The sequence below is a fragment of the Populus euphratica genome, unplaced genomic scaffold (assembly GCF_000495115.2).
Source record: "Populus euphratica unplaced genomic scaffold, PopEup_1.0 scaffold3.1, whole genome shotgun sequence".
Classification (NCBI taxonomy): Eukaryota; Viridiplantae; Streptophyta; class Magnoliopsida; order Malpighiales; family Salicaceae; genus Populus; species Populus euphratica.
This window is the reverse complement of record NW_011499847.1, coordinates 3,055,256-3,072,016: the sequence shown is the minus strand read 5'-3', so window position 1 is coordinate 3,072,016 and position 16,761 is coordinate 3,055,256. Positions and strand designations below refer to the sequence as shown.

Below are 16,761 nucleotides of genomic sequence, written 5' to 3'. Positions count from 1 at the left end.
CTACATTTGTATCCTCTAGGTATTCCAAATGTTTCAATTTAATTTGTCTTTGGTGTAGCTTTTGCAAATTAATTTAAGTTGTTTTCTTACTTTTTACATAAATAAATAAAAAAGTTATAATTATGTCTAGTTAGGAATAAATTCTCACTTAAATCAGAATTTTGTAATAAAATTGAGTTAAATTTTTAATTTAATTTAATTGAAATTTGAAATTTTTAATTCTTTATTTTTTTAAAAAGTTGTATTTAATCATTCTTTATTAAATGTATTTTTATTTAAATTCATTCTTGCTTGATTTTGTTACAATTTATTTCTAAAAAATAACCTCTGAATCATGAATCAAAAGTTAAAAATCATAATTTAAAAGTCATACCAAGCATAATGCTAGTTTTGTCATTTAATAATAAGCCCATGTTAAAATTACGAGAGAGGGCAAGTCTTTTTATAATAGTCTTATTTATTTGCACAAAATACTATTTCTCTGAGTAATATTTTCACACTTTTTTCATGCTTAGTGAATTCTTATAAGAACATGTAAATGAAAAGTACTTTTTTATTAAAAAAAAACATTTGAGAAGAAAAGGTAACTTTGATCTCACTGTAGAATACTTTTCATTTTACATGCGAGGTAATAACTTTATTATTTTTAAATACTATTCTGAGTTCATTACTGTATACACAGTCACTGGACTCGAGTCTGTCCATGGAGGGATCCAACGTTATGCCTGTGAGTACGATGGCAAAAATAGACGAGTATTAAATAAAAGGACGATATTGAATTAATAGCGATAATTTATGGTTTCTTTGACGTTTCTGGTAAACTAGGGACGAGACTGAAATAGTCCAGTCTTTTTGTGGCTGTTCTGTGCTGGGTCTTTCGTGTATGGCGACGAGGCGTCCTTGGATCCTCTTTTTGTCTTTTCGACTGCCACCCTCTCTGTCGCTCCGTCAAGGTCTGGAGTCTGCTTGGAAGACAACGCTCTCTTCGTTGATTTTTCGCTCGTTCACTGTAGAGAGTAGAAACCCAGGAATCAAACCAATATTTAAATTTTTGTAGTCTTGCAACCGATTTTCTTCATTCAATTTGCACACATCAAAATCAAATCCAGTTTTTAGCCAATAAAACAACGTATTTACCTGCTCTGAAAGTAAAGTTTTCGTGAATTTTTAAAGAAAATAACTAACCGTACGTACCGTTTATTTTTTATTTCTTCGCGGTTATGGATCCACAAAGCATCTCAAGTCATAAATGAAATCTTTGGTGTATTGATATGAAAGGCATTGATTAGCCAGCAACCACCCACTCGCAGACAAAGCTATAAATATCCGTATAGAGTTGTTTATTTTTTTATTTTAAAAATATTTTAGAAAATAAAAAAATATTTTTTTCATTTTAAATTAATTTTTCAAAATATTTTTATGTCATATATAAAAAATAAATTTTAAAAAATTATTTCAAAGATTAACCCTGCCAAAATAAAAATAAAAAAACTCACAGTATTTACCTTATAAATCAATGATAAAAAGTTGCTATGTAGCACCTTTTTAATCATCAAAAATGACTTTCTAGAGAATCAAATATCTTTTCTTCTCTTTAAGCTAATCATGCTCCTCGTGCTATATTTGCACGGCTGACCAAACTTACATGCTTGTACTCTTTACTTTTCTCTTAAAAATAATAATAAATAATAATAATAATAATAATTTCCTTTCCAGAGGTATATTAATTTTCGGCAGTTTTTTTACATGATTAGAATTAAAAAAAAATTCTTTTTTTTTCTTGAATTAGTGTCATTAACTCAATAAATAACAATTAAGAAAACAATAAACAAATTTTATCTTAAGAATTTGAGACTGAGATACCTTTGGACCAGCCATTTTATCAAATTCTTTTATTATTAATGGGCCTCCTAAATGTGGTAAAGTCTAGCTATTTCTCTCCGTTTTTGGATAAGATTAAAGTCTAAGACATAGAACATGGATTTCTATCTAGAAGCTGGCCTCATAGGTGTTACAAATCATGGCCCATCAGACCTGGTGCAATTAATCAAAGCAGTGGACACCTGGTATAACAGCACACATCATTGCTGGGATAGATAAATCATCCGACTACTTCAGAAATGGGCCCGGGCCTGGTAACTAGCCATGTAGAACCTCTCTCTTTCTCATCCGATGACAAATTATCCGATTATTTTTAAAAAGTTAGGAGATTTTTTGATGTCTTTAGTTTTTTTTTTTATATATATGTTTTTAGCTTTAAATTAATTTGTTTTAGCCTATTAACAAAATCTGCAGGATTGTATGTTTAGCAGGATTCGATGTTTCACCCTCTTATCAGCTGGCTCAGTACCCCAAGGACAAGCCTCTCATTTGGATGGTGTGAGCTGGTACTGGTTGCATTATGACGAGTCAAGACTCTATACCACCGGACCAAGCCATCTAAATTAAACCGTAACTAGCCTGGGAAAAACATCAAGCACCAGTGCTTCTATGAAATTTGCTTGGAAGAAAAGTTTGAAGGGGCCAGCATTCAGACATCAGAATCTACATTCCGAGAAAAAAAACACTAACGCCTAAACATTAGTTAGCATCAAACTATTCATTTTTTTTTTAAAGCTTGGTAATTCTCGAAAAAGGAAGAAAGATTGGAGTTAATCCCATATCATAATATATATAAATATATAGCAAGATCAAGCGGATACATGGTATGATGATATTATAAGGCTTCCAATATGGAAATTGATCTTGCCTAGCTAAACAATATTTTAAAAAAAAGTACAAAATCAAAAGAAAATCCATGAACCCACCAACCAAACTAAATTAACTATTTACTAATCCACATATGCATACTCTGGTAGTACGACAACATGTTACACACACAAAACAAAACACATGATGATATACCACCTCACTCAGAATCAGCAGCAGCAAATAAAAGATCCTCCTCCTTCCAATTCAGCGATCAAAAGGGCCATTGGGATCAAGCTGTTTACACATTCCAAGATAAGCAAGATAGAGAACACGATCCTTAGCCCCAGTGCGATGATTTTTTGTGTGCTTGCAAAAATATTTCAACTGATCAAGAGTACAGCAGCCTAACATTTGCCCCAAAAGCAAAAACAACCAATTAATCTTCTGCTTCTTGTTGGCAATCACAGGCTTCACGCTATTTTCCTGGTCGCAAAATTGGCATCTGGGCAATACCGGATTCATCCAATCACTTGGTGCCCTATCATGCATGAAACTCTTGTTTTGAGAAATAAACGCACCGATTTCTACAAACTTGGCTCTCAAGTCAAACCCTAATTCATATTGTTTTTCACATCTCTTGCATTGGACTAAACCAGTAATGGTTTCTATTCTTCTTGATAGCAAATAGTCCAAGCTATGCACCATGGCACGACGATCCATGGCCCAAGGATACAAGACGGGAACAGCTTCCCCTTTCCCTTCCCGAGGACCCTGAGAAGAGTTCCGGCGTGTGCGTGGAGCGCGAGGAGGACCAGCCATGGAACTTTCATGGTTTATTGGAGCAGTAGTGTATAGCAATGGTTCAGTCACAGGAATATCAGCGAATGGGGCGTGTTTGGGAGAAAGCTGAATAGGGTCAAGAGGCCTTGGTGTCATCTGGGCATCCGGTGGGATTTCAATTTGAGGGATATCTTGATGCTGTGGTAATGGTTGATGAGTTTCTGATGTTACAGGTGGCGGCAATGACAATGATAACTGTGGTCTTGCAGTGTTTAGGGTAGTTTTCTTTTTGGATCTCCGAGGACCAAAAGATAAAGAAAGTGTAAGGTCAAAATCTTCTTTATCTTCACCTTCCAAATCTTGATGGCTAATGCTGTTGTTATTGTTGTTGTTACTGCTGTGCTTTCTCTTCATCGAGACATCTTGCTCATTGATTTCTAAATCTTCTTGGCTCTTCATGGTGTGAGTAAAAGAGGGAGATAGGATTAGGGTTTTAGTGAAAAGACAATGTTGGCATTTTGGTTATGAAGACAGAGAGAAAAACAAGAGAGATGGATTTCAAAATGACATTAAAAACTGGAGATAGAGATATGGAAACAGAATATATAAGATAAAGACGGAAGTTGATAATATTTCTTTCAAATTTTGAAAAGTAGAAGAAAAAAAGAGAGACTACCGGTTATCTTTCTCTGTGTTTGTTATGGAGTTTGTTGCAGTGTTTTTCCCCTACCGGTCACCTTTTTTACTGGGACTTTTTCACTCTGTTTCAGCAAGTCCGGTGACTACTGCTGGTGCCCGTCGAGGAAGAAAATTAATTAAAAGCCTCGATGAATAAACTGAAGTGAGAGAATTAATGTAGGGAGATAACTAAGCGGGGAGAGAGATAAGAATCTAAGAGTCTTATCTCTTTCTTAATTTTCTGTTTTTATCAAAATGCTGTCATAAATATCTCTTAGACTTCCATAATGTCCAAAGTCATGTAATTTCGAATGTAATCATGTACACAAGAAAACATAAATATGGAGATTAAATGCTGTTTTTCCCGAGCAGGTATGGTTAATATGGTGTCTTCTCCAAATAGCATTTTAATTTGTAGTCTAGTAATTAGCAATAAGTTTAATAATACTAAAAAAAACAAATAAATTAAAAGGTGTTACCAGCACTCTCCTGGAGTGACTGTATATAAGAACTGCTGGCTCACCTTTCATGGACTGACAGAGGCGCCTGCTACGTAAGGACCAACTTAACAAGGACAAAGGATGGGTGGTGCTTTGTACATGCAATGTTGCAATCGAGATTGTAAGAAACTAATGTGTGTATAAACGCAAACACTGATCGCAGAAACGAAATTGCAAGGAACTATTACGTACGTGCCCATTAATCAGCAAGCAGCTGAAAAGGGAACCTCCTTGGTCATTGCATTGCCTCACATTGATGGCACTATGATCTGGTCCTCAGTGCCCACACATCTAATGGCTACATCTTACATTCTGTGAGCAAAAAATAATATCAAACATAATTAAAAAAAAAATTCATGTGAGGAGGCCATTGTCGAACATTCATTAGAATAAGAGTCCTCATCTCTTTTATTATAAAGTATTTTTAAAAAAAATAAAATTCATTATAAATCATGTGAGACAATAACTCATAATGAATCTACCATACCATAGATATGAATACACCTTATTAGTTAGTGCTATTTGTGGGAATAAGTTATATGTTTTATTCAAGCACTTTATATGAGGGCTCTAATAAAGCTATTATTTCATATCAATTAAGATATAAGAGTTTTAATTGTTTATATAGCACTGAAAACATCTCTTTTATTATGAGATGTCTTTTAAAGGACAAAATTCACTTGAAATAATGTGAAATATTATTTTATGAATGTTCTATCATATAGCGAATAGGAATATACTTTATCACCATGTATGAGGTATAGCTATCCAAGATTAAACTTGATTTATTTTTTCAAAATTTAATAAGTATGAGCTTATTATGTACATTTGTTATGGTTTGATACCAAAAAAATTTTCATACCCAAAAGGTACGTGCTACTTTTTTGAAATTTGAAGTCTTGGTTTTTTTTATTTGAAGACAGGTGGGAGAAAGGGAAAATAGAAAGAAAAACTTGGCACTGAAAATAAAAAATAAAATGAAGTAAAAGTTCTGTCGTGGTTTTTTTTGGACTATTTGTAGATTCCGTTGATACATATGGACCTTAAATTCGTTGCAAGGACAGTGATTGACAACACGCAGCACAGTAACATGCTTTTAAGATATATATAGAGAGAGTGAAGTATAATATTTCATGAATTAATGCAAACTGCAAAGTTGCACACACTAATCATAAAAATGAATTTTAAATATTCTTTATCATGAGAAACTGAACTTTCAATGGTTATTTTTTATATATATAATTATCGAGAGTATATTAAAAAAACCATAAAATCAATAGCTAAAGTGAAATACTCAATGGTCGTTGCATTGTACAACATTGCCATCCATCGCTAACAGAGTTTTACATTAAGCAATCACTTCAAAATGTAAGTGTAACTTTTTAACATATATATATATATATATATATATAACGACTTGAAATTTGTAATTAAGATAGTTAATTGATTTTAAATTTGAAGTAAGATAAAACATTTGAGATTTGATAAAGATTATCTTAGAGGATTTAAATCCAATTATTATCATATATTTCTTGGATTACCTAAAACAAATTTGAGGATCGCTTCACTCACCATAACTAGTTGAAACCACATAATAGGCTATCTAGAAAAGTTTCGGCCCAATAAAGGCCGAGTCCAACCCAATATAATTCAAGAAATAACTGCAGGCCCAAATTTATACCAGCACAGATAAGAACAGCACGAAAGAGAGAGTTAGAAGCAGTAAAAAATAGACCGATCGAGTCACCAATCAAAATCTTGGCGACCGCCAAGATAACCAATCAAAATTTATACCTAGGATTTGGCATTACAAGATATTATTCCATAAATTCGAAATCCAAACTTCATGATTCAAATATATATATTTTTTATTTTTTTCTCGTTCTTTATTATTTGTTTTTTATTGTATAGTTGAATGGAAGAATCTTGAGATTTTGGCGATGGACAACATCGTAGACTTGTTAAGCAACGTCTACCAAGATTTCGTCGGTGCGGCATCTAATGTGTTCGAGGCTAAGGAGTTATCGGGAGAGAAGAGAACAGCGGCAACGGATGTTTGTGGTTGTTTCCTCTTCGTTCTTCGCTGTGTACTAGATGCTTGCCTCCGCAAATATATATATTTTTAATTCCTATGTAGCTGAGCAGTCAAAATGTTTGATAGTAATCTTAGGATATCTTGCACGAATCATTGTATGTTGATGACTTTATTTATATGTAACCAATTTTATAGGATTGGCATGAGTAATTAAACTTTTTAGATTCAGATCATTGATATCGGGTATGAGTGCGTCTTTAAAATATTTTTTTTAAAAAAAGCATATTATCTTAATTTATTGTGCAAGTTGTTTGAGAATATCCAAAAATATATATCTTATATTATTATATATTTTAGAATGCACAATAAAATAGGCAGGCCTCTCCATTCTCAGGTGCCACGCTGTAAATTCTTTTTATGTGAAAATTATGTTGAAATTACAATCCCCTCTCTAATAAGAAATGGGTTATAACTTCAAGAGATTGATCTCGGGGCCTATTAACTTTCTTGATTTTTTAAATTTAAATTTTGGCGAAACATCCAAGAAATTTTATTAAATTCTTCTAAATATATTATGCCAACATGGAAATACGAGTATATCTTTAAAATTGTTCAGAGAAGGTATTTTATTTTAATTTGACTTGTAAGCTTGCATGATAATATCCAAAAACATATATTCAATACGAATGTCTATGCTTTGTGTATTTTTCCTTGACTCTAGAGGAGATAATTATTTTGGGTTTTAAGGTTTCGCGCAGGTTGGAAATTTTGGGCTTCGACTAGTTTGGCATTTTATACATCTTCTTGTAAGATTTTGGTATCTTGTAGCTAATGTGATTGAGAATTGTTTAATCTCAAGTGGATTACAAAGCTATCGATGTTGGCAAGCTCCAGCATCCTGCAATTGTTATCAGGTATGCATTAGCTCCCAAATAACTCGTGGGAAAGGAAATCCTGGATTTTTCCCCCAAGTGGCCGAAGAACTGCAGTTGGAGAAAAAGAGCCCACTTGGAACAATCACCAGGTGGAATGTTGATAAGCTTCAGATTGTTCTACGAGGAATGTTGATAAGCTTAGTCGTGCAAAGAACCTGAACCATCCGAGTTTGTAAAATCAAAATTCTTGCACGTTGGCACTGAAATTTATAATACCTACTTAATAACGTTGAATCACAAATGCCAACAAAAAAGGGGGCGGCTCGACTTCACATCAAAACTATATCCGATGATGTTGTTGAGCGGATAGATCCTAGTTTGATATCCTGTTTCCAGGATGCCATCAATGAGCCCAAACTCCATAGCCTGCAGCGAAAGGGTGGCACAAGGAGCATGGTGATTACTAATTGCATATGGCTTTTAAAATGCCCACCACCTAATTAGCTGAGTGAAATGCTAAGATGAATAAATAGCTTGAAGCAGTCATAAACTGCCAAAAGATGACATGTATGCAAGATCACTGCTTTGTGACTATTGTCAGGTGTTCGATTATGAGCATGAATTTTAACGGAATCTAAACAAATGCATAACGAACCAATTATAAGAGTGACACAGGCAGCTCAGAAACATGAAAGAGTAGGCAAAATTTGATGTTATCTCATACATACGATTTTTACTAGAACAATCTTTTTCTTCTCCCATTTTCTTTTCTCCAAAACTGTGGGGTGCACACATAAATGCATAACCACATGCACACACGTACAGGTGTCGAAACAGGTTTTCCCAAGCAATAATGTCTGGGAACGACCACTTCACATCAAAAGGAAAAAGGAAAAGAAGTTGAGCCGCATATCTCTGAAGTAGATAAGAAACGATCTCTCTCAGTGTATTGTTGCACTTTCTCAAGGGGTTGGCCGGTAAATACAGCATACATTTGGTCAATTTTCTGCACCAGAATTACCAGGGAAATAAGACTTTTAAGTTGAGAAATCTTCAATTTGAAAGTTCCATAACTAGCAAACTGCAGTAGGCTTTATACGAACTGGAATGATCAGCAAACAAGGCATAGAGGCTGGTTTTAATCTGAGAGCTCTACAACTTGAGTCAACAATGAATAATCTTTTTGCCTTGAACATGAAAGTTTTGGGACCTCTGATTATAGATAAGTACTACATGAACATACAAACTAGCCCCCACCCTTACAACCAAAAAAATAAAAAATCCCACCCCACTGATATTGTGCTTCCAAAACAAGTGCAAATTCTTGAGTATGAACTTCATCTTCAAGAATACAGCAGAGAAATGCTCAGCTCTTAACTGAACGAGGAAAAATCTTGGTTTCAAATTCTTGTTCAACCGGGCTAACAAGCATTCATCCATTAATTAGGTTTCAGCTTGGCATCAAGTTAATCAGGATGAAAGCAAGTGGGAAATAGAGACTCACATGACGAGCTTGAACCGCTTCATTTACTTGGCGTCTCACATCCTCCACATGACCCTACAAGCAAATATTGGAACTTGCACCAAGGACTACTGCATATATATTCATTCCAGAGACCCAAGATTTTGGAACTGTAATGGGCTTATATTGTTGCAGTTTTTGCATTTTGGATTCTGCACACACAGATGCATGACAAGTTCACGCACCAGAATGCTATAAGGGACAGGCAAGTTAAACATGATAACAGAAACTTCAGGAATTAAAAGTTTTACCTCATAATTTGAGTAAACAATCAGCACAGCACATATGCTTAAGCATGACTAGTTCGCTGTAGATATGAAATTATATCGTGTATGTCCTAACAAAGATGTTTTCTTGATTCAACTAGCCAGTAATGAAATAATATCTTGCATACTCTCAAAAGCATTAAAGAAATTAGGAAATTAATTCTAACCCCACAGCCGCCCTGCGGTTGATGTATCATAATACGCACATTAGGCATTGCATATCGCATTCCCTTCTCCCCACCAGCAAGAATAAGTGCTCCTTGGCTTGCAGCTACTCCAAAACATACAGTGCCCACTTTAGGCTTTATCTGAGAGCATCGGAAGTCATCAGTGCTTGCGACAGATAGGAATCAAAGGAATAGAAAGATGGATGGATGGATCAAAATGCAATGCATACATATTTTCTTGGGCATCTTTCATTGTTTAGACAGAAGACCATAATTAATTGTTTGTGACTGGATGCCACTTACTTCAATGCTCAGGTCATGATTTATTACCATAACTTTAAAGGCACGCATACATATGGATGGATGGATCAAAATGCAATGCATACATATTTTCTTGGGCATGTTTCATTGATTAGACAGCAGACCATAATTAATTGTTTATGACTGGATGCCACTTACTTCAATGCTCAGGTCATGATTTATTAACATAACTTTAAAAGCATGCCTTCACTCCATTGATCTTTCATGTAGTATTTAAAGTTCATTACTAAAATCACCACCTCTTGGAGGGTTATAAGATCAGAATCCCATGACGATGTTGCTTATGTTTCAAATTATTCAATGATGAGAAAATAAAATTATAGTGATAGTAAAATTACTCAAGACATGCAATCATAGGTTGCCAGAACAGAGTAAGTGCTTCCACCAGGACAGTTCAGATACATCTGCAAATGTAAAAAAAGTTACAAGCACTTAAAATTTGTCCTTGCCATTTAATTCCAAGCTCCATAAACTGATTACAAGACTTAAGTACAAAACTAATAAGCTAACATAACCACACCAGAATATCTGCATTCTCATCGATAGTTGCTAGAGTCACAAGCTGTGAAATGACTCGTTGAGCCACCTGTGAATTGATTGGCTACCCGATGAAGATTATGCGATTCCTAAATAACACGGATGAAAAATCCAGGGGTCCTCCTGAAGTCATCACCGCTGGCATGATGGGTGGATTGCCCCCCTTTGCTTCAACTGTAACATAACTGTATACAGAAATCATTACTTGAAGAATATGCATCAGCTAGAAGAAATGCTTTACTACCAAAACAGCAAGACAATCATTAAAAACGGTCAAATTAAATCTTCAAGATAAAATAAAATGCATGGAGCATGAAAAAGCAATAAACCTTTGTTTAGCATCAAGGAGGTTGTCATCATTCCTTAGCGATAATCCTACATTGACAGAATTGCACATTTATATATAAAAAAAGGGGGTCTGACCATAGACACAAATTAACAAAATAGTCAAAACACATACATCATTACATTACCGGCATCTATACATAATTAAGCGAAAAGGGTCCGCCCAAAGCCATCCAATAACTCAACAAACCCATTTGACAACGCAATGTATAAGAGAAGCAAGTACTAAAATATCAAAGGCATGGGTAAATTGATAAAACTGGAATCAGATTTAGGAAATTGGATTCAAGCTAAAAAAATCGAACTTGGTCAATAAAAAAAATATAATTATGGACATTGAACTGAACTTAAGCATGTTTTAACAATAATCAAGCTAAAAAACGAACCGGGTCAACATAAAATAAATGTAAAACTTACGACTTGTTGAAGAATCACTGGAGGGTCTGGGCAAGGCAGATACCACCGAGTTTCTTCTGCAATTAATCAAGGAAATGATAAGATTAAGAACTAAGAATAATTCGGATAGTACAATACATGACGTTACCCGTGAGAGAATATAGAAAGAAAGGGGGGTTTGGTGCGCGAAGAGGTAGAGAAGATGGCAGCAGGGGCAGACAAAGCTGATGCTTCTATCGTGTCGAAGCTGTAATATCAAGAGAGAAACATAGAGAGGGGTTTTTGACGCGGGATTATAAAAGGGGTTTAGATTTTACAAACTTAGAAGCAAGGAGATATCTTCGCTTGCTTATTGCTAATTAAAAATATTTTTTTTCTTTTTCTTATATTTTTTTTAAAGTGATGTAAATTTATTAATATGCATTTTTATATATATAGAAGATTTATTTAAATATTAAAAATGATTTTTTTTGTTTTCTTGCTAAATTGGATTCAAGCGGATCTTTTGTCTAAATATATGTAAATGAATCATGGAATTTGTAGTAAAGTCGAATTAAATTTAAGAAGGGTGTAATTCCTAAATTTGTTATATTTTGTGCATTATTTTCATGCAATTAATCAAAGCAAGGTTAAACTCTCTCAAAAAAAATAATCTTCCTAGTTATTTTTATTTTCAGACTCCCTAAAGGGTAAAGGAAAAGGGAGAGCCTTTCCATTTACAAAACTATCAAAACGTTTTTGCGGGCTGCATCTGTAGCTCTGACCACAAATTGTTTGCCACGGATTAATTTCAATGCAACAACAAGGATTTTTTTTTTCCTTCATAAATTAAGTTATCAAATGATGGCCTGAGAAAATAATAAAATAAAAATAAGCATTATTTTTTCTTAACTCTAACCACTATGACTTAGTGATTGTTTGTATTTAATAGTATCATAGCTTTTATTTTTAAAGTATTTTTTATTTTAAATTATATTAAAAAAAATTATTTTTAACATTAATACATCAAAACACTTTAAAAATATATAAAAATTTAATTTTAAAAAAATAGAATACTAAGCATTCCCCGTAAACCTCCTGATGAGTTTTGTATCCTCTGTCATTTTTTAGTTATTAAAGAGATATTCAAATTTAAAACATCTTAAAAGGAAAGGAAAGGAAAAAAATAACACTAACTGAGCTGCATCTAATTTTTTTCTTCTTCATCGTCAGTTTCCTGGTTGCAAGTCCCAACATAACAATAATCGGCACGTCGTCCCTACAGATGCCTTGAGAAATTGATTTGGAAAGAAGAAGCCCGTGCTGACGGTAACATTCGGAAACAGAATATTCTTGACCTATGAAAAAGTCTTGCATTGATAGATTCGTGGCCACCTTTTAGACTCCGATTATGAGCGATGAAAATCCGTTTTCAAAAAATTATCAGGAATGAGAATTTTATGTTGCATTCCCTGTGTAGCAGGGTTAAAATCCGTCAAGGCTACACCTGATATAAAGTGTTGCTGGAGTAGCTACGGTGGCAGCCCGCGTGACAGTAGCATGTGCAGCAGCACGCAACAGCTAATACAGTAGTGAACTGACGAGAGTTGAGACTTGGACGAGAATTGTCTAAGGCCTTAACGAAACAGTGCTAGGATGACACAGTGGGATAGTGGGGAATTCAACAGCACTGATGAAATCGACAGCGTCAACAAAATCGACAGTAGGGGCTGACGATAACTTGGACAATGGACGGTCCAAGACATGCGAGGCAGTTACGCTAGTAGCATGTGTGCTGGCAGTGGGCAGTTGGCTTGTGGGAGAACATGCCAATGCAGTTGCGGCAGTTTTGGAAGCAGTTATCGGCAGTTACGGCAGTTTCTTATGTGGGGAAAAAAGTGACTAGAACATGAGATAATGGATGCTCCAGCTGTGCAGGAAGTTAGAGGCAGTTTATATTTGTAACTTCCATTATCTTGTAATTAGATAGGCTGTAAAATGTGTAGCATGCAGAAGGAGAACAACGGAAATGGGCATAGCACACAAGATGGACTTTGTGTAATTCTTTAATTGAGTTAATGAAAAGGTTGGGACTTGTTCCTGTAATCTGTTGTGTTTTGAATTCTATTCATATTCATTTGTGTTATTTCGCTTGCTTTGGACATTGAAAGAGTGGGGATCTCTTGGGTTTGTGGGATAAACTAGTCATAGGCAAAACACGAGTGAATCGATGAGGGAAAAGCTGAGTCTAGCAGGACTAGATTGCCGCACGAGGTCTATTTTTGAAAGCGAAAAATTGACCCCGTGACACCTTGTATATTGCCACTAGTAATAACAGCAAGAATCGGCATGCCACCAATAAAAATCACGATACATAAACTTTTGGTGGCGAAAGTTAGAATCTTAATAGCAAACCAGAATTAGAATTTCTTCAGGCCAGCCATTGCCCGAAGTAATTTAGGGCCAAGATCCCGAAGAAAATGACAAACTTGTCAAGAATTTTGTTCCTGAAGAGCCTAAAAATGAAAGACCTCTTGATTTAGATGATTGGTCCAATCGTTGTATTTATCATGAAGCTCCTGAGACTGAAACGGAGACTCTAGATCTGGTTGATTGGTCGAATCGACGTATTTATCATGGAACAACGATCTAGCCTGAAAGCGATGATTTTTCGAACCCACGTATGGAGCGACAACTGAACCTTAAACTGATGTTTGGTCGACCATACCTTTGTATCACGGAACAACTACCGAGTCCAGAAGTGAGAAGTCCTCTGTCACCGCCTCCGAACCATGACAATGCAAAGATGCCGAACCAGCAGAAGATGGTCAATTTGCCAAGGATATCAACAAGGTGACTAATGTTATTTTTTTAGGCTCTGAATAACGGAGTTAGCAGTGCTATATCCTTAAGCTTTGAGTCATTAATGAGTGCTACATTATAAAAATAAACGTGCTTCCTTAACAGGTAAGCTGTGAAGTAGATCAAATGAGGAGAATTGTTGTTCAGTTTGTATTCAGGCGTCTCAATACGTTAGGTTAGGATGCAAGCTAACTTGATTACGAGGTCAACATTACTGGACCAGGGTTCTATGCATCCTGTTGTAATGCAGGAATATCTTGTACCATGTGTGATTGGAATTTGGAAACAAGCATCTTGGAGTTAAAACCTTGCAGTATAAACCTTGGAGTTAACGGTGCGGTCTTCGGTGCCTTTTCGTTAAACTCGACAAAAAAGTGGCATTGGATGCTTAAATTATTTTAAGCCATGACTAGATCCAGTTATGGTTTAGAAATCTGGTCAGTTCTAGCTGGATTTCCATGAAATCCAGTCATGCCCAAAATATTTTTCGCAGCCAGGTTCTGGTCATGTAATTAAAGAGAATGCCCTTGCCTGTCATCCTAAACCACTCGCATTCCAAAACGTTCCCTTTTATAGAATCCCTGATGTTATTTACTAGTCTTTGTAGCAAGGAACATTGGTGTGCATGCTTACATCCACAAGGACTCTTTTAGAGACAAGCATATGACATCACACAAGATTTAAGTATCAGGACTTATTATTTACAATCACTTCAATAGATGTTACTACTGAATTTACGAGACATAACACAAGATTTACGTATCAGGACTTATTAGTTACAATCACTTCAATAGATGTTACTACTGAATTTACGAAATCAAAGGCACCCAAACTATGTTATCTGCTGGAAAAATATGGCACACGGGGGAAGTTCCAGGCTTTATCTTCAGCACACGAAATGATGGGTTGTCAGGATCCCATTTTGAGGTGTCCATGTGGCAAACACCAGTAGCTTGGACTCTATCTCCATGCTCGCCACCAAGTGAAATCTCAAATAGCCTGTTCCCACCGTCTTGGCTATGGCAATAGTAAACTACATAAGGGTAAGGCATGGTATGACATCCTATCATTTTTGGTGCCAAGATCTCTTTGGGCTCTTCCAAAAGGGTGTAGTTTTGTAAAGGTGCACCTGACTTTCTAAGGTGTCTAGTAGTTAAAGCTTTTACCTGGGTATCCATTCCAAAGGTGGCCTGTGCAAAATCAAGCATGGATTCTAAGGAAGTAGCACATAACTTGGTCTCTCCTTCCATGGGTTCAACTTCACATTGTGTTAGTGTATATTCCATGGCTTTGGCTTGAGGAGATTCTTTAGACACGGAGAAAAATTCAAGAAGGTAAGGTAATTTTGCTAAAGAGAAAGGAATTGAATTGGCTTCTTCTCTAGATATCAGACGAGGAGAAGTTGAAGGATCTCTATGGGAGAAGTAAATTGGAATTGCGTTACCAACTTTTAGATCTTTTAAGGTGAAGAAAATCTTATCTGAAGGGTCCATGTGATCCATATGTGATGATAGATGAGCATGCGCATGCTTTTGATGATCATCGTCAATATTATGCTTGATTGGCAGATGATTATCCTTGGAAAGTCGCTGCAAATCAGGTATTTCTGGGTTGTGTTGCTGACCATTAGTATCATCATCCACTTCTTTCCAACTTATGCGAGTTATCTCTCTTGCACTACTGTCTTCAGCAAACTGTAATAAGAACAAATTGTTTAAATTATTAAATCGGGAAAACCAAATATTAAAAATCTCCCAATTTTGTCAACGATATATTAAAAATTCAAGAAAATCAATGGAGGCTGCAAGTGTGATTTCAAGAAGGGGGGATAAAGATTACCAGTAAAACAAGGAGAGCACAAAGGATAATTCTCCAAGAAACATCAACACTCATCCCTGCTTCTGATATCTTGAAATCAAACCCGCTCTCTCTTACTCTCTCCTTGTGAAGGGAAACAGTTATGATCAACTGATCCAATTATTTCTAACAGTTGAAGTTATTTCTATGTCAAATGGAACAAGTAACTCTGCACTCATTTATTAAGTTTTGTCTTAATACGGCTAGTTGGAGACATCATATCAAGCTGAATTGGGGTCAACTGTTCTAGAGAAGCGGCCAAATGGCGCTTCAATCTTTGTCACCCCTGCTCATGCATTTTTGGCAGCGTTTGATTTCCCCTGTACAAACCTTGCACTAGAAGATCCATTACAAATATTATATTGATCACAAGTCAAATATGCAAATTATATATTGTTCATTACTTATCCCAGGTTAATGTTTTTCTGTGGATGATGCATTTGCCAAACTTCTATTGATGTTGAAGGCCAACATGCAGGGGCAGAACTACGAGGGCCTGGTAGGGGCAGCCCTGCAAAAAAAGAAAAAATTTCCTGGCCCCTTAAATGACAGAAAATTTCAGGATCAAGATTAGTAAAATTTAAGTTTTGATCTCCTTAGAAAAAACTTCTTAATGTTGCCCCCCTTCAATTTTTGTTAACGCCGCCTCTGGCCACGGGGCTATCGAAGTGCTCGGTTGACTTTAACTGGTTCCTTGATTCATTTCACCTTTAGTTAAATTGCAAAATGACATGTAATCTTTGACCATAAATAGATCCGAACCTAGCTAGAATATTAGTCGTTGAAATTTGAGATTTTTATTATAAAATCTTTTATACGAAGGAATTTTTACATGATACCTTACTATACGTGTAGTTTAAAGTCCATTCAATGTCTCGTAGTTATAAATATATAGGTTAGAATCATATACATAGATAAATAAAAAACTCAAAGCAATTTAGAAATATAAT

The 16,761-nt window shown here is 35.3% G+C and overlaps 2 protein-coding genes and 1 pseudogene across 3 annotated transcripts; all 3 read right to left on the bottom strand.

The window, feature by feature from the left end:
- Window positions 1–2,955: 2,955 nt before the first annotated feature.
- LOC105142701 (uncharacterized) lies at window positions 2,956–3,930 on the bottom strand. The gene has a single exon (XM_011050469.1). The coding sequence runs from the start codon at window positions 3,928–3,930 to the stop codon at window positions 2,956–2,958; it is 975 nt and encodes a 324-aa protein (XP_011048771.1).
- Window positions 3,931–7,443: 3,513 nt separating this feature from the next.
- LOC105111199 (ATP-dependent Clp protease proteolytic subunit 6, chloroplastic-like) lies at window positions 7,444–11,368 on the bottom strand (annotated as a pseudogene).
- A 3,139-nt stretch (window positions 11,369–14,507) lies between these two features.
- On the bottom strand, window positions 14,508–15,989 carry LOC105142689 (BURP domain-containing protein 3-like). 2 transcript variants are annotated; one of them, XM_011050458.1, is made up of 3 exons: window positions 15,794–15,989; window positions 14,751–15,648; window positions 14,508–14,675 (listed from the first exon to the last, which is right to left on the bottom strand). In XM_011050458.1, exons 1-2 carry the CDS (start codon window positions 15,845–15,847, stop codon window positions 14,764–14,766), a joined length of 939 nt encoding a protein of 312 aa, XP_011048760.1. In that variant the 5' UTR covers window positions 15,848–15,989; the 3' UTR covers window positions 14,508–14,675; window positions 14,751–14,763. The 2 variants fall into 2 exon arrangements, with proteins under 2 accessions (XP_011048760.1, XP_011048751.1); XM_011050449.1 differs by having other exon boundaries at window positions 14,508–15,648; window positions 15,794–15,988.
- Window positions 15,990–16,761: the final 772 nt, after the last annotated feature.